Genomic DNA, 27763 nt, shown 5'->3' on the forward strand with positions numbered 1-27763 from the left:
CCTTTATTTGGTTATATCACCTGTTGATGGTTTCTAATATTCTGATTGCATTAAATTCCGTAGAACCTTTGATAATCAAATCAACAAGCACGGCCTCGGGGCTCTCCATCCATCTCATAAATGTACAGGCGAGGATATAGTCTGCAATGTGGAGATTGTAATATGTTACAACAACTTAATTTTTTAACTGACTTTACACAAATAGTGATTCTGAACTTTCACTTCAGAAATGCACACCACACTCACAACCTGATAATATACAAAGAAAAATAAACTACACACAAGCCCTTCTGCATAAATGTTTCAGATTAAACAAACTTCCAACTGGTTTTAACTGCTGAAAATAACCTATTTTTGTTCTTTTACTTTGGTGGCTGTTCCTTTTGGTGACGAATGCTTTTGGTGAGAAGACTTGCCAGTGATGGCTTTCTTCACCTTGGCAATTGAATGCTTAACCTTTGACCCAACTCCTGACAGGATATTGTGAGATTTCTTATGCCCATCCTTAACATTCATATCTCTGGAGGCTTCTACAATGATGGGAGCATCAGAGCCTGAATCGTCTTTTTTATGTTCATCTCCCTCCTCTTCCTCATCTCTATCTTCATGTGTTCCTGCTTCTTGAACCTTAATGGCTTGTTCTTCTTTAGCTAGCACATCTTCTTGGTTGGCCATTGGTTCTTTTTCTTCAGTCAAGCATCCAGGTGCTTGCAAGGTTTCTTTTACAGATCTCTGGAGGAGGTCGGATAATGACACAGCAGGACCCATTGGTGTGGAGTCGGCAGCTGGTTCTTTGCTTATATCACCCATTGTTTTCTCTCCTCTAGAGTCTTTTTCTCTCAATCCTGATTCAATCCCAGAAACATTTACAGCTTCCAGTGATTCTACCTCAGGTTGCTGGAAGGTTTTTCTAAGTAGGTCCTGTGGCACTAGCTGAACATCCTCTTTGCTACTTGAAATCATTACTTCTGTGCTCTCATTTGGTTCTGCTTCTCTTGGAATATGCTTTTCAGATGTTTCATCAGAGCCTTTCTCTAGCTGCTTAATGTCTTGAGTGGATTCATTGGCTTCTGCAAGATCCATGCTGACTTCTTTTTCTGATATCTCCATGCATGAATACTGTACTTGAGATGAAGCATTAAGCTTTTCAATTTGATCTTGTATTTCCCCATCTTTATTACATTTTGTGCTGTGCATCTCAGCTTCTTCAAGCTTTCCCTCACTGCCCCTAGCTGAAAACTCTCTTGGTTCCTGTGCACCAGATGAAGTGTCAAGTTTTATCCGTGGGGATTCCATGTTTGTTGAGTTTCCAAGTATAATAGTAATGATGCTTACCTCATCCTTTGTGTGCTCTTCCTCATCCTTAGCATGCTTTACTTCATCCTTAGCACCCTTTTCTTCTGTTGGCATTGATTCAGCTATTGTTTGCTTGCCAGATGTCAGATCATGTTGTCTCTCTTCCTCGCTGATCACACCCTCTTTATCTGGTATTTCTTCCCATGACATTTCAGATAGAGGTGAAGTGCCATTTTCATTGGTGTCAACCTCTGGATCTTTCAGGTTCAAGCCTTCTGAAACATCATGTTTGTTACATGCCAATTGAAGAGGTGTGTGTGTATGCATCTTATCTTCCATGACGTTCTCTGAATTATCAGTAATTGCAGTTGCAATTTCTTCATTTCTTCTGGTGGTTTCATGGACTGGCTCCTGAGGAACTGATTCAGAGACTTCCCCAATTCTGTCACCTTCTTTCTGAAGTGATGCTTCTTCTGCTGCTGCACTTGTTGCTGGTAGAACATCAAGGTTTGGTTTTAAGTCCTCATCCTTTGTGATTACAATTTCTTTGTCATCATTAGTATCCGCTATGTCCAGGTCTTTCCTCACCAACTGAATATCAGAGCAATCAACCTGTATAATAGAAACTTGAACTTATGATAAAAAAAAATTGAAGGAGAATTGAAGTATTCAGTTCTATCATATGTAATGGCTATGATTGACAAACAGCTCCTGACATGGATGAAACTGAAGAAAATACAATAGAGAAGAATGAACTTTTCCCTCTATTCAATATAGGAGTTTCCTCAACTCAAGATGAACAATTTTTTAATTTTTTTTTAAATAATTGACATAAGTCCTCACCATTCTATCCACCATGAACAAATGTATCAGCATTGAGTAGATTTTGCAGTTCATAGCTACTATCATGTTAGGTTTCCTTTTTGTTTTTATTTTTCATTTTTTTTTTCCATTTTTCTTAGAGCAATGATTGTTGCAAAAAACTAGTGGACCTTGGAAAGGAACTTAATTTATTTTTTATATGTTTAAAATTTTGAAATTTTCTTGATAATTTATTTTGTAATAGTGAAAGGAGGATATAATGTAATCTGACCTGTTCACTTAGAGCTGTTTCATCACTCTGATTTGCAAGGTCCAATTTAATATCTGTCACCTCGTCATTCCTTTCCCCCTTTGCTTCTTCTGGAAGATTCTCTTTGAGACTTTCATCCCTGAAAGAGACTAAGTGAGGGTGCTCAACGGTTCTAGCTTCATCTATGATCTGTTTCTCAATGTTCTCATTCGCTTCACCCTTTTGCGATTCCCCATACAGCTGTATAACAGATAAATTTTCAATTTTATAAAAGAGAGAGAGAAGAGTGTAAAAGAAGTCCAGTTTTTATTTCCTGACCTCTTCATGTTCAACTTCATTCTTTAGTTCATCTTCTTGTTGGCTCTTTCTGATTGTTTCTTCATTGAGAGACCATGGTTGATAGTCCTCAGCAACTTGCTTTTCCTCTGCAATCTGTGTTTTTATTCCCATCAGTTAACAGTTTTCAAATATATATTTAAATCATCATTATATGATAAAGAGAGGAGAAGAAAACAAATAAGGTAATGTGTGAAATGATAAATTTTCGGCCTTATTTTCTAGCTGACCTCTTCATTTGAAATCTCATTCTTTATGATTTCATTTGCCTTAATTGTTTTCTCATGTGGAATTTCTTCTGCTCTCGTCTCAGTTACTGATGTCTTGAGATGCTCTTCCTTGACTTCTGGCTCTTCTAATTTGATAAATACCTCTGGATAGTGAACTTCAGATACAGATTCAGAAGCCTTTTCAATCTTTTCAGACTCAAGGTTGGGGGTTTTCTCACATTGTTCTTGCAGTTGTTGTAAAATTTCTACTGATGAATGAGTAATTGAGAAATCATCAGCTTTATTGTTGGAGTTCCCTGAATCCAAAATTTCCTCTTCCTTTGAAGCTTCCTGTGAAGAACTGTCAATGGATCGTGTTAGTTTCATAACTTCTTCACTTGCTGTTATAGAATCCATGTATTTTATCTCAGAAACATTTTCTTGAGGCTCGCCTTCTTCCTTTAGCACTTCATTTGGACTCTCCTTTTGTATGAGATTACTGAGTTTTGGTGCCAATGCAGAAACTTCGAGTTCCCTGAGTCCTTCCATCTGCAAACATATTTCCTCCACAGACTTTGTGCCAATGGAGTCTTCCAGACATTCTTTTTGTGGGGTTTCATTCTCACTCTTGTTCTCAGCTTCCGACTTTCCAATTGTGGTTGTAATATCATGCTCCTTCTCTTCAGAAAGCCGCGCAGTAGACATTTCCTGAAGTTGCTCTTCTGAGTTTCCTGTTTTGAGAGACTCTCTGCTGATCTCATCTTGAATAATTGCTCCAACACCTTGATTGGCTGCAGATACTGTGCTAGATCTTCCTGTGATTTCTTCTTCAATTATGTCTTCTTCCAATTTTTCCATGGTTAGGCTTCTTTGGGTCTCATCAATTTCTTCAACACAGTGATCTTTCGACTCAGATACTGGGTCAGAAGCTCTTTTGGTTTCTTCAACTTCATCTGCCTGTGCCTTTTCAACAATTACACTCTCCTTGTCTGCATGCTCATATGCAGTGGTTGGAAGTTGAGACACCAAGTCAGAAGTTTTTTCAAGCTTCACAGCCTCAACTTCTTCATCACCAGGACTACTTTCAGTTGTGTTGATTATTGGTGGGGTTTTTTCTTCCAAAATAGTCTCAATGCCCTTTAGAGGCTCATCATCTAGTTGAGGTTCCTGCAAAATGGTCTTTTCTGCTTCCACCTTTTCAGATGCAGTATCAAGCTTGTTATAATTGTCTGCTTCATCTATGATCTCCCCTTTAACCCCTTGTTCAGAAAGTCCAAATACAGAGCCGGAGACATCCTCTGTCTTTTCACATGTGTCTTCCTCATCCTCTAAATTTACTTCTTTTGTCTCCTGATTGGACTCTCTTGCTCTAAAACTCTCACATGATACTGGCTCAGAATGTTGCACCTGTTTAACAGATAATGCTGAAATTAGTCATCATATAATGAAGAAAAAGGCAGCAGCATATGAAAAATAGTTGAAATAATATTTCTTATATTGATGTCAAGCTGACCTTATTAACAGTCTCGTCTTCAATGGATACCGCAGGAAGTTCCTTAATATCTCTCTTTTCCTCTATCGTCAGCTCTTGGATGTTTTCTTTTTCTTCAGCTTTCTCAGCTCCCCCTGGCACCTATTCAACAGATATAACTTCCATTTAACAAATAGAATCTAAAGAAATATTCACGAAAAAATGAATTTTAGGCACAAGTGTAGGATTGTCAATTGCTGACCTCTTCAACTGAAATGACATCTTTTGTTGTCTCATTTTCATTTTGTATCACATTAATATGATCTCTGGACTCTAACTTGCTTTCTGTTTCCTCAATTGTCTCCTTTCCACGTTCTTGAAATCCTTGTCCAATAATTTGTTCTTCAATAGATTTGGTATTCTGCTCCCAAGCACTGCTGCTGTCTTCATTGACTTGTGTCTGGTTTGTTTCGGGGAGAGTTTCATTACATTGATCTTCAGCTACGAGTTCAGGTTCCCCTCCAACCTTCTCACCCAGATCAGCTAATTCAATGTTCTATTCCACATTGATGAATTGGAGAAAGGATGAATGTGATTTGATATAGAAAAGACATTTGGTTGATGTTCAAATTTTATATGCAAGTGCCAATCATTACATTTTTACATTGTTTTATATTGAACTTCAATTCACAAGTTGATCATAGAAATTAGGTTTACTGTAATTAAAAATGATAAATAATAAATAAAAATTTTACCTAATTTTAAAACATTAAGATGACCTATCTTAATCAAATGTAATTAAAAACAAGTACACTTATTCAAATGCTATGAAAATACTGAAGAAATTTATTTGAAATGCAATGAATATAGAACATAATCATTTGAAGTATTAATGCAAATATAAGGTAATGATTCAATTTAACAGGACATTCAACCAGTTAATGAATCAATCCACTGTGCCAATTCAAACCATGCAGAGTTGTGCAAAGGGAATCCGTTCAAGTTAATTACTTGATTGAATGATTGGTTATGAGAGAAATTTAACGTGGTCTGACCTTTTCTGTAAGATTATTGTTGTTTTCAGTGCTAGAAGCTTCACTTCCATGGCTGTGAGATCCTGCTTCCAATTCAATTTCTGCTTTGTCAACTTCAGCACTGTGAACTAAGTTGGAGGCTTCTTCACAGTTTTCATCCACTTTCTGTAAAATTTCTTCACCAGATGAATGAGGGGGAAGGACATCATCAACATTCTTGATAGAGATCCCTGAATCCAAATCTTCATCATCCTTTGAAGCCTCCTGCAAAGTACTGTCCATGGATCTTGTTAGTTCCATGTCACTTTCTGCTAGAGAGTCTCTGCATTTTATCTCAAAGGCTTCTTCTTGAGGCTCTGATGGTGTTATTCCATGTAGAAAGTTGCCTCCTTCCTTTGGCTCTTCGTTTGAAGGCTTCTTCTGTACATCATCATTGAGTTCCAATTCGGAGACTTCAAGCTCCCTGGATTCCTCCTTGTCCAAGCATCTCTCTTCTGTCATCTTTGTGCCAAGAGAATCCTCTTGATTCTCATATTGTGGGGTCTCATCTTCCACTGTGTTCTCATAGTCCAACTTTGTAGTTATGGTGCTGATTCCATGCTCCTGTTCCTCAGAAACTAATGCAGTAGACATTTCCTGAAGTTGCTCTTCTGGATTTTCTGCTTCTATAGTTTGATCAGCAGTGATCTCATCTTCAATAACTGCTTCAAAACTTTGATATGTGCATTCAGATACTGTATCAGATGGTCCTTTGATTTCTTCTTTGATTATATTTTCCTCTGACTTTTTGAGGGTCAGGCTTTCCCGGGTTTCAACAATGTTTTCAACACATTGTTCCCTGGATTCGGATACTGTATCAGTAGGTCCTTTGGGTTCTTCAACTTCATCTGCATGTGGCTTTTCCACTGTTTTACTCTCCTTGTCTGCACTCTCGCATGCTATAGTTGGAAGTCGAGACTTCAACTCAGAGGTTTCAACTTTCAGGCTGTCAACTTCTTCACCCTGTAGACTACTTTCAGTTGTGGTGTTTGTTGGAAGGATCTTCTCTGCTGCACTAGTCTCAATGCCCTTTAGAGGCTTGTCATCCAGCTGAACTTCCTGCAAGCTTGTCTCTTCTGTTACCACTTTTTCAGGTTCAGTATCAAGCTTGCTACAAGTGTCTGCTTCCTTTATGATCTCATCTTTAAAACTTTCTTCTGACATTTCAGATACAGAGATAGTGACTTCTACTGTCTCCTCACTAGCTTGTTTCTGTGACATCTCTTCTTGCAATGCTTCTGAAATGGGAGATCCTTCTGGATCCTTACTCAAATATTCTGCAACCTCTGAGTTCAGTCTTTCTGTCTGCATATTGGAATCCATTGCTCTAAGATTCTCATTGGATACTGCCTCAGCATGTTGCACCTGCTTAATGGATAATTCCACATTGGTGATCATACAAAAAAGAAAAAGCAACAAAATAGAAGAAATGGTTGAAAAAGCACTTGAGGTGATCATAAATAATATTACTGTTAAGCTGACCTTATTAACTGTTTCATCTTCGATGTATACTGCAGGAAGTTCCTTTATATCTCTCTCTTTCTCTATGATCGGTTCTTTGATGTTTTCACTTTCTACAGCTTTCTCAGCTCCCTGAGGTACCTGTTCAACAGATAACTTAAATATATCAATTCAAAACCTACTTGAACCATGTGGAATTGCAAAAAGAGATTCTTATTCTAATTAATTTCTTCATTTAATGATTAGTTGTGAGAGAGAATGAAGTTGTTATGGTGGCCTAACCTCTTCTATAAGATTGTCGCTGTTTTTGGTGTTAGGAGCATCACTTCCCTGAATGTGAGCTCCTACTTCCAATCCAACCACTGCTTCATCAATTTCAGTACTCTGAAGGTCCAATACAGGTTCAGAAGCCTTTTCAAAATTTTCACATTCAAGGTTGGAAGCCTCCTCACAGTTTTCATCCACTTCCTGTAAAATTTCTTCACCTGGTGAATGAGTGAGGACATCAGGGTTATTGTTGAAAATCCCTGAATCCAAATTCTCGTCATCTTTTGTAGCCCCCTGTTGAGCGCTGTTGATGGATCTTGTTTGTTCCATCACCTTCTCACTTTCCAATAGAGAATCTGTGTATTTTAACTCAGATGCATTTTCTTGCAGCTCATACTGTGATACTCCATCTACACCATTGCCATCTTCCTTTGATACATCCTTATTGATATCCAGCCCCAATCCAGAAACATCGAGCTCCCTGGGCTCTTCTTTTTGCAAGCATGTATTTTCTGACGCCTTTGTGCCAAAAGAACCTTGTGGATTCTTGTATTGTGGGATCTCACCTTCCTTTATGTTCTCATCTTCTAACTTCTCAGAAAGTATTGCAGTAGACACTTCCTCGAGTTGTTCTTCTGGTTTTTCTGCTTGGATAGCTTGACCTGCAGTGATCTCTTCTTCAATTACTGCTTCAACACCTTGATATTTTGATTCAGAATCCAATTCAGATGCTCCTTTGATTTGTTCTTTAATTATATCTTCCTCTGATTTTTCCTGGCTTAGGCTTTTCTGGGTTTCATCAATTTCTTCAGCACATTGTTCTTTGGACTCTGATACTGTATCAGAAGCTCCTGTGGTTTCTTCAATTTCATCTGCAATTGGCCTTTCATCTGTTTCACTCTCCTTGTTTGTGTTCTCACATGCCTTAGCTGGAAGTTGAGACACCAATTCCAAGGTTTCTTCAAGCTTCATGCTGTCAACCTCTTCAGCCTGTGGACTAGTTTCATTTATGGTGTTTGTTTGTAGTGTCTTATCTTCTGAACTAGTCTCAACGATCTTCACAGGCTTGTCATCCAGCTGAGCTTCCTGCGAGCTTGACTCTTCTGTTTCCCCCTTTTCAGATGCAGCATCAAGCTTGCTATAGGAAATGTCTGCTTTCTCCATGATCTCCTCTTTAATATTTTCTTCTTGCATTTCAGATACAGAGCTAGGGACATCCATTGCCTTCTCACCATCTTGTTTCTCTGACATTTCTTCTTCCAATGCTTCTGTAATGGGAGATCCTTGTGGTTCCTTACTCGAATCTTCCACCTCTAAGTTCAAGTTCTCTGCAGGCATATTGCGGTCTGTCACTCCAAGATTTTCACTGGAAACTGGCTCCAGAACTTGCACCTGATTAACAGATAATGTTGACATGAGAAACCACAGGAAGAAGAAAAAGCATTGGAATTGAGAAAAGGGTGAAATAATATTCCACATTAATATTAAGCTGACCTCGATAACCAATTCATCAATGGAAACTGCAGGAAGTTCCTTGATATCTCTCTCTTTCTCTATGATCAGTTCTTTGATGTTTTCCCTTTCTGCAGCTTTCTCAGCTCCCTCAGGCACCTATTCAATAGACATAACTTCAATATATTGAATAAAACCCACCACTCAAGCCATATGGAATTGCAAACAGGGAAAACCATACAAGTTAATTACTTAATTCAGTAATGAGTAATGAGAGAGTAGTTATGGTGGTCTGACCTCTTCTGTTAGTTCCATGACTTTGTCACTTTCCACAGGAGAATCTGTGCATTTTATCACAGAGACATTTTCTTGAGGCTCTAATGGTGACACTTCATCTATAGTGCTGCATTCTTCCTTTGGTGGTTCGTTTGGGTTATTCTTCTGTATGTTCTCATTGAGTTCCAGCCCCAATCCAGAAAGTTCGAGCTCCCTGGGCTCTTCCTTTTGCAAGTGCATGTAATCTGCTGTCTTTGTGGCAAACGAATCTTCTAGGTTCTCATTTTGTGGGGTTTCTTCTTCCTTTGTCTTTCCATCTTCTGAGTACCCAATTGTGGCTATAATTCCATGGTCCCGTTCTTCAGAAAGCAATGCTTTGGATGTTTCCTGATGTTGCTCTTCTGATTTTCCTTCTGTGGCAGTCTGAACAACATCGATTTCATCTTCAATAACTGCTTCAACACCTTCATAGTTGCATCCAGACACTGTTTCAGATGGTCCTTTGATCTCTTCTTTAATTATACGTTCTTCTGATTCTTCCACAGTTAGGCTTTTCTGTGTTCCATCATTTTCTTCAACACATTGTTCTCTGGACTCAGATACTGTTTCAGAAGCTCCTTCAATTTCTTCAACTTCATCTACGTGTGGCTTTTCCACAATTTCACTCTCCTTGTTTCTGTTCTCACATGCAATAGCTGGAAGTTGAGACACCCCTTCAGAGGTTTCTTCAAGCTTAACTCTGTCAACTTCTACACCCTGTGGACTAGTTTCAGTTGCGGTGTTTGTTTGCAATGTCTTATCTTCTGAACTAGTCTCAATGATCTTTATATGCTTGTCATCCAGCTGAGCTTCCTGCAAGCTTGTCTGTTCTGTTTCCACTTTTTCAGATGCAGTATCAATATTGTTAGAGCAAGTGTCCGCGTCTTCTATGACCTCCTCCTTAATTTCTTCTGATATTTCAGATACAGAGCTGGAGACGTCCACTTTCTTCTCACTACCCTGTTTCTGTAGCATCTCTTCTTCCATTGCTTTTGTAACGGGAGATCCTTCAGGGTCTTTGCTGAAATCTTCCTCAACCTCTAGGTTCGCTTTTTCAGTTTGCACTTCGGAATCTGTTGCGCTAGGATTCTCATCGGATACTGTCTCAGAATGTTGTTCCTATTTAATACATAATGCTGAAATTAGTGGATAGAAAGAAAAAAAGACAGCAGCATATGAGAATGGTTGAAATAAGATTTCATATCCTAATGTTAAGCTGACCTTGTTAACTGATTCATCTTCAATGGATACTGCTGGAAATTCCTTGATATCTCTCTCTTTCTCTATGATCAGTTCTTTGATGTTTTCATGTTCTTCTGCAGCTTTCTCAGCTCCCTCAGGCACCTATTCAACGCACATAACTTCAATATATCAAATAAAACCTACTCAAACCATATGGAAATTCAAAAAGAGAAATCCGTTGAAGTTAATTACTTAGTTTAATAACAAGTAATAAGAGAGGATAAGGGCAGTTATGGTGGTCTGACCTCTTCTGGCAGCTCCATGGCTTTGTCACTTTCTGTTGGAGAATCTGAGCATTTTATTGCAGACACGTTTTCTTGAGGCTCTAGCTGTGATACTTCATCTACAGTAATGCATTCTTCCTTTGGTTGTTCATTTGGATTAATTTTCTGCATGTTCTCATTGACTTCCAGCCCCAATCCAGAAATTTCAAGCTCCCTGAGCTCTTCCTTTTGCAAGCATACTTCTTCTTCTGTCTTTGTAGCAAAAGAATCTTCTATATCCTCATTTTGTGGGGTTTCATCTTCCTTTGCGATTCCATCTTCTGAGTACCCAATTGTGGCTGTAATTCCATGGTCCTGTTCCTCAGAAAACAATGCGGTGGATGTTTCCTGATTTGACTCTTCTGATTTTCCTGCTGTGGCAGCCTGAACAACATTGATTTCATGTTCAATAACTGCTTCAACACCTTCATAGTTGCATCCAGACACTGTTTCAGATGGTCCTTTGATTTCTTCTTTAATTATACATTCTTCCGAATCTTCCACAATTAGGCTTTTCTGGGTTTCATCAATTTCTCCAACAAATTGTTCTTTGCATTCATATACTGTATCAGAAGGTCCTTTGACTTCTTCAACTTCATCTGCATGTGGCTTTTCTACAGTTTCACTCTTGTCTGTGTTCTCACATGCAATAGCTGGAAGTTGAGACACCCCTTCAGAGGTTTCTTCAAGCTTAATACTGTCAACTTCTTCACCCTGTGGACTAGTTTCAGTTGTGGGGTTTGTTTGCAGTGTCTTATCTTCTGAACTAGTCTCAATGATCTTCATATGCTTGTCATCCAGCCAAGCTTCCCGCAAGCTAGTCTCTTCTGTTTCCACTTTTTCAGATGCAGTATCAATATAGTTAGAGCAAGTGTCCGCGTCTTCTATGACCTCCTCCTTAATTTCTTCTGATATTTCAGATACAGAGCTGGAGACGTCCACTTTCTTCTCACTACCCTGTTTCTGTAGCATCTCTTCTTCCATTGCTTTTGTAACGGGAGATCCTTCAGGGTCTTTGCTGAAATCTTCCTCAACCTCTAGGTTCTCTTTTTCAGTTTGCACTTCGGAATCTGTTGCGCTAGGATTCTCATTGGATACTGTCTCAGAATGTTGCTCCTGCTTAACAGATAATGCTGAAATTAGTGGATAGAAAAAAGAAAAGACAGCAGCATATGAGAAATGGTTGAAATAATATTTCATATACTAATGTTAAGCTGACCTTGTCAACTGATTCATCTTCAATGGATACTGCAGGAAATTCGTTGATCTCTCTCTCTCTCTCTATGATCCGTTCTTTTATGTTTTCACTTTCTTCTGCAGTTTTCTCAGCTCCCTCAGGCACCTATTCAATGCACATAACTTCAATATATCAAATAAAAGCTACTCAAACCATATGGAAATGCAAAAGAGAAATCCATTGAAGTTAATTACTTAGTTTAATAACGAGTAATAAGAGAGGATGAGGGCAGTTATGGTGGTCTGACCTCTTCTGACAGCTCCATGACTTTGTCACTTTCTGTTGGAGAATATGAGCATTTTATTGCAGACACATTTTCTTGATGCTCTAACTGTGATACTTCATCCAGAGTAATGCATTCTTCCTTTGGTGGTTTATTCGGATTAATTTGTTGTATGTCCTCATTGAACTCCAGCCCCAATCCAGAAAGTTCGAGCTCCCTGGGCTCTTCCTTTTGCAAGTGCATGTAATCTGCTGTCTTTGTGGCAAAAGAATCTTCTAGGTTCTCATTTTTTGGGGTTTCTTCTTCCTTTGTCTTTCCATCTTCTGAGTACCCAATTGTGGCTATAATTCCATGGTCCCGTTCTTCAGAAAGCAATGCTTTGGATGCTTCCTGATGTTGCTCTTCTGATTTTCCTTCTGTGGCAGTCTGAACAACATCGATTTCATCTTCAATAACTGCTTCAACACCTTCATAGTTGCATCCAGACACTGTTTCAGATGGTCCTTTGATCTCTTCTTTAATTATACGTTCTTCTGATTCTTCCACAGTTAGGCTTTTCTGTGTTCCATCATTTTCTTCAACACATTGTTCTCTGGACTCAGATACTGTTCCAGAAGCTCCTTCAATTTCTTCAACTTCATCTACGTGTGGCTTTTCCACAATTTCACTCTCCTTGTTTCTGTTCTCACATGCAATAGCTGGAAGTTGAGACACCCCTTCAGAGGTTTCTTCAAGCTTAACTCTGTCAACTTCTACACCCTGTGGACTAGTTTCAGTTGCGGTGTTTGTTTGTAATGTCTTATCTTCTGAACTAGTCTCAATGATCTTTATATGCTTGTCATCCAGCTGAGCTTCCTGCAAGCTTGTCTGTTCTGTTTCCACTTTTTCAGATGCAGTATCAATATTGTTAGAGCAAGTGTCCGCGTCTTCTATGACCTCCTCCTTAATTTCTTCTGATATTTCAGATACAGAGCTGGAGACGTCCACTTTCTTCTCACTACCCTGTTTCTGTAGCATCTCTTCTTCCATTGCTTTTGTAACGGGAGATCCTTCAGGGTCTTTGCTGAAATCTTCCTCAACCTCTAGGTTCGCTTTTTCAGTTTGCACTTCGGAATCTGTTGCGCTAGGATTCTCATTGGATACTGTCTCAGAATGTTGCTCCTGCTTAACAGATAATGCTGAAATTAGTGGATAGAAAAAAGAAAAGACAGCAGCATATGAGAAATGGTTGAAATAATATTTCATATACTAATGTTAAGCTGACCTTGTCAACTGATTCATCTTCAATGGATACTGCAGGAAATTCGTTGATCTCTCTCTCTCTCTCTATGATCCGTTCTTTTATGTTTTCACTTTCTTCTGCAGTTTTCTCAGCTCCCTCAGGCACCTATTCAATGCACATAACTTCAATATATCAAATAAAAGCTACTCAAACCATATGGAAATGCAAAAGAGAAATCCATTGAAGTTAATTACTTAGTTTAATAACGAGTAATAAGAGAGGATGAGGGCAGTTATGGTGGTCTGACCTCTTCTGACAGCTCCATGACTTTGTCACTTTCTGTTGGAGAATATGAGCATTTTATTGCAGACACATTTTCTTGATGCTCTAACTGTGATACTTCATCCAGAGTAATGCATTCTTCCTTTGGTGGTTTATTCGGATTAATTTGTTGTATGTCCTCATTGAGCTCCAGCCCCAATCCAGAAAGTTCGAGCTCCCTGGGCTCTTCCTTTTGCAAGTGCATGTAATCTGCTGTCTTTGTGGCAAAAGAATCTTCTAGGTTCTCATTTTTTGGGGTTTCTTCTTCCTTTGTCTTTCCATCTTCTGAGTACCCAATTGTGGCTATAATTCCATGGTCCCGTTCTTCAGAAAGCAATGCTTTGGATGCTTCCTGATGTTGCTCTTCTGATTTTCCTTCTGTGGCAGTCTGAACAACATCGATTTCATCTTCAATAACTGCTTCAACACCTTCATAGTTGCATCCAGACACTGTTTCAGATGGTCCTTTGATCTCTTCTTTAATTATACGTTCTTCTGATTCTTCCACAGTTAGGCTTTTCTGTGTTCCATCATTTTCTTCAACACATTGTTCTCTGGACTCAGATACTGTTCCAGAAGCTCCTTCAATTTCTTCAACTTCATCTACGTGTGGCTTTTCCACAATTTCACTCTCCTTGTTTCTGTTCTCACATGCAATAGCTGGAAGTTGAGACACCCCTTCAGAGGTTTCTTCAAGCTTAACTCTGTCAACTTCTACACCCTGTGGACTAGTTTCAGTTGCGGTGTTTGTTTGTAATGTCTTATCTTCTGAACTAGTCTCAATGATCTTTATATGCTTGTCATCCAGCTGAGCTTCCTGCAAGCTTGTCTGTTCTGTTTCCACTTTTTCAGATGCAGTATCAATATTGTTAGAGCAAGTGTCCGCGTCTTCTATGACCTCCTCCTTAATTTCTTCTGATATTTCAGATACAGAGCTGGAGACGTCCACTTTCTTCTCACTACCCTGTTTCTGTAGCATCTCTTCTTCCATTGCTTTTGTAACGGGAGATCCTTCAGGGTCTTTGCTGAAATCTTCCTCAACCTCTAGGTTCGCTTTTTCAGTTTGCACTTCGGAATCTGTTGCGCTAGGATTCTCATTGGATACTGTCTCAGAATGTTGCTCCTGCTTAACAGATAATGCTGAAATTAGTGGATAGAAAAAAGAAAAGACAGCAGCATATGAGAAATGGTTGAAATAATATTTCATATACTAATGTTAAGCTGACCTTGTCAACTGATTCATCTTCAATGGATACTGCAGGAAATTCGTTGATCTCTCTCTCTCTCTCTATGATCCGTTCTTTTATGTTTTCACTTTCTTCTGCAGTTTTCTCAGCTCCCTCAGGCACCTATTCAATGCACATAACTTCAATATATCAAATAAAAGCTACTCAAACCATATGGAAATGCAAAAGAGAAATCCATTGAAGTTAATTACTTAGTTTAATAACGAGTAATAAGAGAGGATGAGGGCAGTTATGGTGGTCTGACCTCTTCTGACAGCTCCATGACTTTGTCACTTTCTGTTGGAGAATATGAGCATTTTATTGCAGACACATTTTCTTGATGCTCTAACTGTGATACTTCATCCAGAGTAATGCATTCTTCCTTTGGTGGTTTATTCGGATTAATTTGTTGTATGTCCTCATTGAGCTCCAGCCCCAATCCAGAAAGTTCGAGCTCCCTGGGCTCTTCCTTTTGCAAGTGCATGTAATCTGCTGTCTTTGTGGCAAAAGAATCTTCTAGGTTCTCATTTTTTGGGGTTTCTTCTTCCTTTGTCTTTCCATCTTCTGAGTACCCAATTGTGGCTATAATTCCATGGTCCCGTTCTTCAGAAAGCAATGCTTTGGATGCTTCCTGATGTTGCTCTTCTGATTTTCCTTCTGTGGCAGTCTGAACAACATCGATTTCATCTTCAATAACTGCTTCAACACCTTCATAGTTGCATCCAGACACTGTTTCAAATGGTCCTTTGATCTCTTCTTTAATTATACGTTCTTCTGATTCTTCCACAGTTAGGCTTTTCTGTGTTCCATCATTTTCTTCAACACATTGTTCTCTGGACTCAGATACTGTTCCAGAAGCTCCTTCAATTTCTTCAACTTCATCTACGTGTGGCTTTTCCACAATTTCACTCTCCTTGTTTCTGTTCTCACATGCAATAGCTGGAAGTTGAGACACCCCTTCAGAGGTTTCTTCAAGCTTAACTCTGTCAACTTCTACACCCTGTGGACTAGTTTCAGTTGCGGTGTTTGTTTGCAATGTCTTATCTTCTGAACTAGTCTCAATGATCTTTATATGCTTGTCATCCAGCTGAGCTTCCTGCAAGCTTGTCTGTTCTGTTTCCACTTTTTCAGATGCAGTATCAATATTGTTAGAGCAAGTGTCCGCGTCTTCTATGACCTCCTCCTTAATTTCTTCTGATATTTCAGATACAGAGCTGGAGACGTCCACTTTCTTCTCACTACCCTGTTTCTGTAGCATCTCTTCTTCCATTGCTTTTGTAACGGGAGATCCTTCAGGGTCTTTGCTGAAATCTTCCTCAACCTCTAGGTTCGCTTTTTCAGTTTGCACTTCGGAATCTGTTGCGCCAGGATTCTCATTGGATACTGTCTCAGAATGTTGCTCCTGCTTAACAGATAATGCTGAAATTAGTGGATAGAAAAAAGAAAAGACAGCAGCATATGAGAAATGGTTGAAATAATATTTCATATACTAATGTTAAGCTGACCTTGTCAACTGATTCATCTTCAATAGATACTGCAGGAAATTCGTTGATCTCTCTCTCTCTCTCTATGATCAGTTCTTTGATGTTTTCACGTTCTTCTGCAGCTTTCTCAGCTCCCTCAGGCACCTATTCAATGCACATGACTTCAATATATCAAATAAACCTACTCAAACCATAAGGAAATGCAAAAGAGAAATCCATTGAAGTTAATTACTTAGTTTAATAATGACTATTAATAGAGGATGAGGGTAGTTATGGTGGCCTGACCTCTTCTGACAGCTCCATGACTTTGTCACTTTCTGTTGGAGAATCTGAGCATTTTATTGCAGACGCATTTTCTTGATGCTCTAACTGTGATACTTCATCTAGAGTAATGCATTCTTCTTTTGGTGGTTCAATCGGATTAATTTGCTGTATGTTCTCATTGAGTTCAAGTACCAATCCAGAAATTTCACCTTCCTTTGCCTTTCCATCTTCTGAGTACCCAATAATGGCTGTAATTCCATGGTCCTGTTCTTCAGAAAGCAATGTTTTGGATGTTTCCTGATGTTGCTCTTCTGATTTTCCTGCTGCGGCAGTCTGCATAACATTAATTTCATCTTCAATAACTGCTTCAACACCTTGATGGTTGCACCCAGACACTGATTCAGACGGTCCTTTGATTTCTTCTTTAATTATACCTTCTGATTCTTCCACAGTTAGGCTTTTCTGTGTTTCATCAGTGTCTTCAACACATTGTTCTCTAGACTCAGATACTGTTTCAGAATCTCCTTTAGTTTCTTCAACTCCATCTACATGTGACTTTTCCACGATGCCACTCTCCTTGTCTGCATTCTCACCTGCAACAGCTGGAAATTGAGACATCAATTCAGTGGTTTCTTCAAGCTTCATGCTTTCACCTTCTTCACCCTGTGGACTAGTTTCAGCTGTGGTTTGTAGGGTCTTCTCTTCAGAACTAGTCTCACTGCCCTTTAGAGGCTTTTCATCTAGTTGAGCTTCCCATGAGCTTGTCTCTTCTGTTTCCACCTTTTCAGATGCAGGATTGAGCTTGTTATAACAAGCTTCTGCTTCTTGTATGATCTCCTTATTAATTTCTTCTGATTCTTCAGATATGGTGTGGGAGATATCCACTGTCTTCTCACTTGTGGTTTCATTTGCATTTTGTATCTCATTAATATGATCTCTAGCATCTAACTTGGACTCTGTTTCCTCATATGTATCCTTTTCATCTTCTTGAAGTCCTTGTTCAATATTCTGTTCTTCAACAGACTCACTTTTCTGATCCTGAACATTGTTGTTGTTTTCCTTAATTTGAGTCTGGTTCAGTTCAAGGAGAGTTTCATTACTTTGATCTTCAGCCACTGATTCAGGTGCACCTTCAAGCTTCTCACCAGGATCAACTGAATTTTTATTCTGCTCCACAGTGATGGATTGATGAAATGACTCAATGGGGCTTAATATAGAAAAGATAAATTCAGGTAAAGTTATATCTTACATGGAAGTAAAATCATTGTGTATTCACATTGTTTATATTAAATCTGAACTCACAAGTTGATCATATAAATTGTGATCATCATAATTATGAAATAATAAATAATTAAAATAGTAGTTGTCTGTTTTAAAATCTTAACCGGAACTCATTTGAAACAAATATTAAGAAAAACAAGCCTGCTTATTCAAATGCTATGAAACTGCATGGTAAACTCAATTGAAGTGCGGTTTAAAAATAAGGTAATTATTCAAGTCACTGATCATTCAAATCATTGCTCAATTCACCAACCCACAGTAACCAATTTGATCCATGTAGGATCACTACTGAATGTCCCTTCAAGTAGTTTGTTAAGTTAATGATTGATTATTAGAGTGTCAGAGTAGTTATGGTGCTCTCACCTCTTCTGTAGGATCACTGTTTGTTTTGGTGTCAGATGCCTCACTACCATGGTGCTGAGCTTCTGTGTCTAATTCAACTGCTACTTTCTCAACTTCAACACATTCCTTTATGCTGTCATCAAAGTCTTGGGCAGAGCTTTCCTTAACTGTCTCTCCTCCAAATGATGAAAAAGAAAGGTCTGGAATAGCATGAATATCTATTTCCTGTTTTTCTGTCTCCATGCTTGTGACTGCTATCTCAGACCCTTGGCATACCTGTGTAAGACATGAATGTTCGACTTTATGAAAATGAATGAGAAAAAGAAAAAAGATTAGGGTACAATGAGACAAAAGAAACTTTAAAGTTAATCTTCAAGACCTTATCTTCTTGGGGGCTCTCTGTATCCTTTTCTTTTTCAATGAACTCTGTAGAATGGTCCTGGAATGCACCGATTGTCTTACATACCTATGTAATAAACAACATCCACTTAGTCTCCATTTGATTGGATGGGAAATATTATTGAGCAAGCATGCAAATGATGTTGGATGCAACAGTTAACAGTAATGTCAACATGCCATTTTAGTTTGAAAGTAATGCATGATCCTGTGATGGCATAGGCATACGTACATACATAACTATATATATATATATATATATATATATGTATCTGTGTGTCTCCAATTCCAGTCTATATTTCTGACAGTTAAATATAAAAATTAAAGTGAGCATTTCCTCTACTTTGGAGGATTACAGATTTTGTCTTACATACTAGTTTTCCTGTGCCCAGAAAAATGGGTTAGTGGGAGTTTTCTATTAATCATTTCCCAATTATGGAGTACTAAAGCAGCTGGAAGAACTTTCAAAATTGAACAAGGGAAACAAAAGAAGCTATATTTTTAAGCAAAAATTTGGAGAAAGATTAGAAATGAAAATGTCAAACATCAAAGCTTCAAATTTTAATCAAACTGACATCTCTATCCAGTTCTTCCTCCTTTTCCTCTACTGGAGAGCCCTCCTTATTTGTTTCTGCTCCAACAGCTATGTTAAAGACGTCTTTTTGAATGTCCTCAACTCCATCGTATCTTTGAGATATTTCAGACACCTATTTTAAAATCAGGGTTTTGAGGAAACATGGTAGAATGGAATAAAAATAAAATATACTAGAAAAATGAGAGTCCAAGTTATTTATAGATAATAACAGATGTATAATTAAAGTGCCAAAAAGGAGCAAGCCCTGGTACATGAGAAGAGTCCGAGTTAATAAATATAAAGTAACTAGAAAAGGTCAGAGATCAATATCGGAGTTGCATAGTCACCTCTGGTTTGGGTGTCTTTGCCATCATTTCATTGTCTTTAGAGATATCTTCTGTTTCTTCTACTTCAGTGGGAACTGTAGAGTGGTCCTGAATAGTGTTTCCCTCTAAAATCTGTCCTTCAATGCCTTCACCCACAGTGGTTGTCTCCAGTTCCTCACACATCTACATAATAGAAAATTTCTACTTATGAATAAGAATAAAAGAGATTTCAACTCAACCCTATGAGAGAGGCCAAGTAAAATTTGAAGTTTCATTCTCAAGCTAACCTTGGCTATGGGCTTCTCCCCCTCTTCCTTAGTTTCATCTTCTTGAGAACTCTTATGTGTTTCTTCTCCACTGGATTGTGGTGATATGTCAATAGCAGTGTGTTCTTCCTTTATGGTGTGCTTTTCAGTGCCCTCACTGATGACAGCAATCTTAGGAGCCATCACAGATGAGACTTCAGTTTTATGAATAAGAATAAAATAATAGTGGAGTATGAGATATAAAAAGAATTAGATCACATTAGGATATTTGTAATTCAACCAGACCTCTTTACTGATAATTTGATCTGTTGAATTCTCTGTCTCATTATCTGTTCTGACACTATGATCTCCACCATTCAATTTAAGTGCTGCTTTCTCTGTACCATTTTGTCCATCTTCATCCTCTTGACAGCTGAGTTCAACTGTTTCTTCTCCAATCCATACCGTGCTGCCATCCTTGATAAGAGCATCTTCCTCTCTCTTACTTTTCTCAGTGTCATCACCTACAAGTATAAGTCCATGAGTTTCTGAACGGAGAATCTCTCTCTCACTCTCTCATGGCACCCCACCAAGAGAGGAGAATCTAATTATCATTCGCAACAATAACCCGATTGAAAGTAAGAAATCAACTAAGACCAACAAGAATATAAGGAAAAAAATCAAGTTGCTACAAGATAACATTGAAAAAGGAAAAAAAAAAAAAAAAAAAGAACTAATCTCTAAATCCTTGCTATATTAAAGTATTTATATTCTTCCTGGCCCTTGAAATAATTGGAAGACAGTTCTAGCACATAGTTGGGCTAGTACCAAAATAAAAAGGCAAATAAACTAACAAATCTAAAAGATAAGTATAAAAAATAGAAAATCTAAAACAATAGGAAATTATCCAACAATATAAAACCATCCAAATTGAATATGGACTAGGGCTGCATCACTCTCATGTGTGTCTGCACATGCCTGTATACCATCTCATACATAGTTCTCCTCTAATTGTTCTCTATTATTTATAGTGGGCTCTTTCTGTTCGTGTACATTAAGCAAAGTAGAAAACATGAAATTTTTTAACTGCCCAAAAGCACATTTCAGCTGCAATAGATATCATTAGTCAGTGGTGGGAAGCATTTACAATGTGCTTACTTAATGGTGTTCCTCTCCTGTCTAACTCAAACACCTATGTCTTGAATTTATTGAAACTAATTACCTTATATAATGTTTTTTTATAACTTCTTTTTTTTCCAGTGGTGAGTCCTCTCTTGGGAGATAGGCTTCATTTCCTTCTAACTATTAATTGGAATTCATTATGTCTCCATTCTTAACAGCATATGATCCCATCCATTCTCCTACTGATTGTTTTGAACCTACAGTTTACTTTTATATCCTCCAATGCTAACATCACATGTACAGGAAGGAATGTTGTGGACATATACAAATTACTCACATGTGGTTTCGACTTTATGCAAATCTGCATCATAAGTTTCTTCCTTCTTTATCTCCTCTTCTGTATCTTCCGTGGCATCATTTCCCTTGAATCTCTCTTCGGAGCCCAACTCATTTCCTTTTTCGAGCTTTCCTACTTCCACTTCACCTTTTTCTGATTTCAATTCCAAAACTGTGCTCTCTGTGGTTTTGCTCATCTCGGATGCCACTGCAGCTGGTTTGAGATCCTGCAGCACAAATACAACATTATTTAGTTAGCCTTTTTGGATGTAACTATTCGGTTTTGTGATCGTGAAGTTCTCAAAAAGAAAAGGATTTTATTATTTTCTGACCTCCTCTCTTGCAGTTCCCCTCTCTTCGCTGTCTTTGGTATCATTTGTTTCTTCCTTCTCAAAGGTTTGTTCAACATCCTGGATGGCTTGCTCCTCTTCAATGCAGGTAATTTTTTCAGTATATTCACTTGAATTAATTGCCTCTGTTACTTTAGACATCACATTTATCGACTGTTCAAGCTTCTCTCCTGTTTCATCTTTCTGTGAGATCCACTCTGTGTTTTCCTCACCCTTTGATGTTTCCTCTTTACCACTATATTTAACTTCAACTAGCCCAGTATTGTCATCATTATCTTCATCCACGACAGAATACCTGTGCTCATCTCTTCTCTCCTCCGTGGAAATTTCTATTGGAACCTGGTTCTCACCTTCACCCTGCAAACTCTCTTTTGGTTTCACCATTGAAGTGTCAAGGATTTTCTCACTTTCAAAACGTTCAACTGCTCTAGCCATCTCAGATGACTTAAAAATCTGCATAAGAGACTATTTTTTTCAAGTATCATATAAGATTCAAGCTATATTTTGACAAAAAGATCAAATTAACCTTAAATTTCTTGGTTAAGCTAACCTCTTCGTTGCACTTCTCATCTTGCTTTTCATTATCTGTAAAGTTCTCTTCTTTGATGGATCCTGGTGTGCCTTTAACACTGTCTGCTATGGTCTGTTCTTTGCTGTCTTCTCCTCTTGACTTCTCATCTGCCAATAAAACCTTTTCATTGTCTAGAAAGCTCTTTACTGTTTCTTCTTCAATAGATTCTGGCAATCCTTCTGTAACATCGTCCTCTTCTACGATCAGTTCTCTAGTGCCCTCTGTTGCACCTGTGATTTTGATCTCATCATGCACCTGCATAAAAGACAGAACTTCAATGTAATGAAAAAAAGTTGAAGGAACATAGAAAATGAGTATCTACGTATATCTTGATATTGCAATCAGACCTCTTCAGGTATAATGTTGTCCTTAACATCATCTTCTGCTTTGTTACTCTTGCCTTCACTAGTCAATGCTGATGGTTCTTCATTGAGATAATCCACTTGAAAGCTTTTCTGAATTGTCTCATTTCCAATGCATGAAGAATCACTTACTTTAGCTGAGACATCTTCATCTATTATTCCTTTTTCAGTGTCATTACCTGCACCATATGAATCAACACCATCACTTCCATAGCAAGCTACTCTGTGTCTCTGTCACAACAAAAGCTTTACATGGTGTGTGCATGAATCAGGCTCAAACTACACTTGGTGTAGAACTTAGGGTTACTCCTGTCATGTTCTCCATGTATGTCAAATATCAAGTTGATAATGTATTCTTAGTTGCCCAATCCATGCTCATATTTCATTTATAAAAGATTAAAATAAACATTAATTTAGAGCACCATATGGATGAGGACAGTTCTTATCTCCTATCAACTTGATATTTAAACGCTTTATGGGCATGACAGGGGTTTTGAATCTAACTGTAGACTTGGCCAAAGAACAAAATCCACAAATTTAGCAAGGGGCGTGACAAAATGTAATTCTACACCAGGTGTTATTTAATTCCGACTGAATTGCTTCCACTATCCTCAGCCACACACACATACACATATATGACATTATCAGCAGTTACAATAGATTTCTGCAGTGCTGAGGAGGCTGTAACCTTTTTGCAAAGGAGATGATAAGAAACAATAGCGTGATTTTTTGCTGATATTCTTTTCTTATATTCATATGAACTCTAGCTTTATGATTATTAGCAATCAGAGGCAGACTTTGGATTGCTCAAAAGTATGAGAATTATTAGCTATAATGGAGATCTCATCCAGCTGATAGGGAAGAGGATATTTACTGTTTACTTCGGAAGGATGGCCCCTTCCCATTGCCGAATCCCCAAGTCCTAAGAATTCCTCTTATTGATTGTAGGTACCAAATGCTCTCTAGTGTAAGTCCTCTTCCCGGGATATAGTGTCACTTTGAAGTGAGAAACCATTTATCTTTTTACGTTAAGGTGTTATTTAATAGTATCTGATCCCTTTTCATTGTTTTGGACTTGACTTCGTATATACATATAAATGTTATGATAAGCATCAATTGCATATAAAAGAATATTGATGTTTCAAAGCTACTCACTTTTTGTGGCATTTTTATGTATCTCTGGATCACAGGCTTCTTCCTTCTTTTGTATCTCCTCTTCTTTGTTCTGTCCATCTTGCTTCTCCTTTGATTCCTCTTCAGTGTCTAAACCATAATCTATTGCCTCAGCATATGTTTTGCTTGCCTTTTCCCCTTCTATAGATATAGGCTCTAAGATTAAGCTCTCTGTGCTTTTGTGTACTTCAGTTGCCTCTTCAAAATGCCTTTTCTCTTCTATAGAGACTCCATTTGTTTCATGAACTTGTTCATGAGGTTCAAATTTGGAAATTTCATCCAGCTTATCACCTTCCACTTGTACTGTTTCTTCAACTGATGGATAGCTAACAAGTAACTCATTGGAATTCTTGTTTAGAATCTCAGCTTCTTCACTTTCAATCTTCTCATTTAAATCAACTTGTGGGAGATTCTGTGACAGGATGCAACGTCAGTGATATCTTTGGTAATTATTTACTTTAGTGATGGGAAATAAATTTTAAAATTAAAAATAAATAAAAATTAAAAAAAAATCTGAAAGTGTGGAATTGCAATAGGTTTGAAGTTTAGATTTGTTTAAACCTTGTCATCTGGAATTTCTTTCATGTTGATATCCTCTGTCCCAGTTTCAGATACTTCTTTGAGTATCTCAGGTTTATCTGCTTTCTGTAAGCCTAAGTCTTCTGTTTGTGTAACAAAAGGAGTATCCAGTTTGCTTTGATCTTGAATTTCACCTTCAACTGGAGTTGCATCTTTCAGCTTCTCACTTAATACAATTGTATCTTGGCTTTTCTCTTTGAATGTAATTCCAGCTTCCTTCAAGGTTGTTTCGTCTGTACTAGCTGCAGCTGTTGTCATGGTCACATCTCCAGTGCCATCATATGGGATTTTCTTTCCCTCATCACTCTCATTCTCTGTCTCTTCTGCTTCAGGATCATTCTCCTTACCCATCAAAATGGAGGACTTCTCTGATTCCTTGTCTTCGCCTTCTCCAAAGCGTGTTTCTCCCAATTCCTCGGCTGCCTTCTCTTCTCCTTCTTTTATCTCTTCCATGCCTTCATTTTCCACCTTTCCTGTCTTGTCTGCACCCTCAAGGTTTTTATATTTCTGCAGCTTGGTTTCCTCCCTGAATATCTCCTCTTCTGCCTGGTCTAGAATTTCACGAGCCTGATAATCTTCTGATACTCTGTCAGTTTCTTCACGAGCAACCTTGGAAACCGAGGGTGATTCCAAAAAACTCTCACCCTCGGAGGTTCCTACATTGCCTTTATTGACTGTACTCTCTGTTTCAATGGCAATGTCATTTGCAACTTGCATGTTTTTGGTTTTTTCTGAGTATTCAAAAATTTCAGGAGGATCATTCAGTGCACCTTCTACATTCTTCAATTCTCCAGGGTAATTTTCATCAGCAGTTGCATCAAGCTGCACCCTTGTCAAGTTTTTTTCTTCTGCTTCTCCTTTCTGCATAAAGAAGAATTTGTTTAATGTTGTAGAAAAGATTCCAGATATCTGAGCTTCACCATTGAAGCAAAGAAGATTCTCCAACCAATGCATTGTTGGAAAAGAAAGTACAAGAGCAAATGGAAGGGGGTAAACTTATTTTCTTTTGTTCCAGTTTGGAAACTTATAGTTTTGAAAAAGGTTTAAGAAACCAAGATATGATGCATATTTTAATGCTGGAAACCCTGATGCATGTTCCACAGGATGTCAAGAATTTAAAGTGGTGAATTGAACTTCAAAATATCAACATCATCCATTTACTTTTTTATATAATATATATACACACTGCCGTTGCAGAAGCTAAAGACACAAATAGATGCACATAAATATGATTTTTAGCCCATTTTTTTAAATCGATTCCATATAAACGTCATAGTTACTTTTACTGTTACTATGAAGAGTTTCCTAATACATTAGTCTACAGACATTACATTGTCTACAGATGTTGTAGCTATGAATTTAAGGTGTCATTTCTGCTACACTATTCATCTGTGAGACTTTTTTTTAAAGACGATGATAGATAAATGAATCAACTAACATTTGTTACATTATTTATTTTGTTGTTTCCATTTATTGCATTGTCTGAAACTATCTATATGCATATATTTGAGTGTAACCATGTGTGAGGTGATGCTTGAGTTGATTCAACAATTCACAGAAAACAGATTAGTTTTGGACATATTTTCTTGGCTAAAATTGTAGCCTCGATTGGATAGAATGCCAGGTGCTTGCTTATCATCCAACCTAGACCGACTTTAATGGTTGAAGCCGGACTCTTGCCACCCATATTAAAAATAAAGCTAAATGTGTTAGTCAATCACTAGACGGAAATTTTCTTTCATATAGTTAACTTATGTAACAAGTAGAATGGTCAAATAATTAATTTACTTTGACTAAATTTTATTAGTAATCTATTAAATTATATGTCATGGAATTAACTTATAAAAGTTTCAAGTTTGTATTACTTCAAATTATTTTAACTTGCTATTGTTTATCACTAGCTGTTTGATTCATCTATTTAAAATTTTCATTTTTGTACGTTTTATTTTATCTGTAACTAGTAATACTGTTAAATAATTGATCAGTTACCATTAAGTTTTGTTAACGGTTTTGTCAATCATGAAAGTTCGGAATGTTAAGTATTTGTCATATGCATTTATCAAAACCTGTCATCCTTGGTACAATGTGGGTTCTGGTTTTAACTTATTTACAATTACATGACTCCAACATTAAAGACAAATTATATTAGTTTAGAATTCATATGTCTGTAATTGTATATCATTGGACAATAAGAAAAATGAGGATAATATTATAGGCTTCTGTTAGCAACTGACTTGAGTGAAAAGCTTAATTTAAATAAAATAACCAGGATAAGTTTGGTAAATAAAACATTCTACCTTGAATCTCTGTCAGAGAATTGACCCAATGGATTGTCATAATCATCAGATCAATAGATACCTTTCAATAGTATGCATGGTAAATGATCAAGAGAAAATCAGCAGAATATTTAGTTAATATCTTCCACAGAAATTAAGAAAGTTTGTACTCCAACGGGGAAGGAGGGACAAAAAAGTTGTGCGCTTTTACTGAACCCTTCTAATTCTAACATGTCTCTTGATGCAGTTGATAGAAAAAATGTTTGAGAACTTGTCCCAGGGATCAACTATTTCATGCCAATTGGTTTCCCCTGAATGTTTTAGTGATTTACTATTAGTATGTTGAATTTCAGAACCCAGGCTCTTCTCAGAAAGAGAGAACTGGTTGGAAAGATTACTTTTTCCTATGGTTTTGATAAATCAAGACTGTTAAAATGAAGATGAATAAAATTTTACTAGGATATTCGATGCTTAAAAATAGGAACTAGAAAATTATTATATGTAAAAACTCTGTTCTTATAATGGGAACCGACTTTTCCAAACTTATGATAGAGAAAAGTATACTACTGAGAAATAAAGCTTGAAAAAGTAGCAACCTTTTGTCTTTTGGACTATGTTCTGATCAAAAAGGAAGAACTGTATATTCTGATACAAAAAGTATGAATAGAGCTTATTACTGAACCATAGAGTTTCAGAACTAAATAGTTTGTTAGTTCATGGTTCTGGTGTAAATCCAAATTGCAGGAACTTCATAATATTCGTCTCAGGTATCATGATCCTGCAAGCCTGTTATTTCTGGAATTCAATAATCCAGAAATAAATGTTAAGGAATATTGATAAATCAAGATAAACACAGTGTGGTTCAAATCATCCATGGTGATGCAAGATTTCAATATTCCAATCCGGTAACTATTGTAAATAACAGCAAAACACAAAGCGGAAACCATATGACTAAAGAGGCAATCTTGCTTACTGTTATAGATATGAATTCTGGAATATAAGCCTCAGTTGCCATTCTTCATGAAGGTGAAATGGCTCAGAATTCTCTTGATCCAAACTGGCAAACTCTCAAAGTAAGCTTAATATGTCTTTGTCTTCTGAAATTGTGGCAGCTCTAGATCAAGGGAGTTTAAAACTTTGAATCTGCAGAACATTAGATATCAGTAATAATCTCTTGATGCGTATGTTGCTAAAAGTAGGTAAGAACTGACAAAATGCCACTTGGTATGGGATATTATATTAGAGTGTTGGCCAGATATACAATGGTCCCATTGATTGATTCGCCACATGTCCTAGTAGACCAATGTAGCTTTAGTGAAAATCATACCTTCAGTTAGATCTATTGCTCTTGAGGCTAAAATCATTCTGATGTTTCCACTTACGGGAGAAACTACCA

General features: G+C 37.5%; 1 protein-coding gene across 5 annotated transcripts; it reads right to left on the bottom strand.

The window, feature by feature from the left end:
* Positions 1–72: 72 nt before the first annotated feature.
* LOC117929600 lies at positions 73–27526 on the bottom strand. 5 transcript variants are annotated; one of them, XM_034849930.1, is made up of 35 exons: positions 27341–27526; positions 24074–24952; positions 23495–23924; positions 22325–22518; positions 21957–22232; positions 21389–21859; positions 21058–21283; positions 19905–20122; positions 19641–19790; positions 19375–19536; positions 19029–19160; positions 18437–18523; positions 18079–18333; positions 16456–17601; positions 16192–16314; positions 14952–16088; positions 14687–14809; positions 13447–14583; positions 13182–13304; positions 11942–13078; positions 11677–11799; positions 10440–11573; positions 10174–10296; positions 8935–10071; positions 8680–8796; positions 7201–8577; positions 6940–7059; positions 5440–6822; positions 4647–4940; positions 4427–4546; positions 2935–4320; positions 2687–2800; positions 2390–2608; positions 1336–1908; positions 73–1251 (listed from the first exon to the last, which is right to left on the bottom strand). In XM_034849930.1, exons 1-35 carry the CDS (start codon positions 27380–27382, stop codon positions 349–351), a joined length of 17571 nt encoding a protein of 5856 aa, XP_034705821.1. In that variant the 5' UTR covers positions 27383–27526; the 3' UTR covers positions 73–348. The 5 variants fall into 5 exon arrangements, with proteins under 5 accessions (XP_034705821.1, XP_034705822.1, XP_034705820.1 ...); XM_034849931.1 differs by having other exon boundaries at positions 4647–4910; positions 21389–21871; XM_034849929.1 differs by having other exon boundaries at positions 21389–21871.
* Positions 27527–27763: the final 237 nt, after the last annotated feature.

This window comes from Vitis riparia, chromosome 14, assembly GCF_004353265.1.
Source record: "Vitis riparia cultivar Riparia Gloire de Montpellier isolate 1030 chromosome 14, EGFV_Vit.rip_1.0, whole genome shotgun sequence".
NCBI classification, from domain to species: domain Eukaryota; kingdom Viridiplantae; phylum Streptophyta; class Magnoliopsida; order Vitales; family Vitaceae; genus Vitis; species Vitis riparia.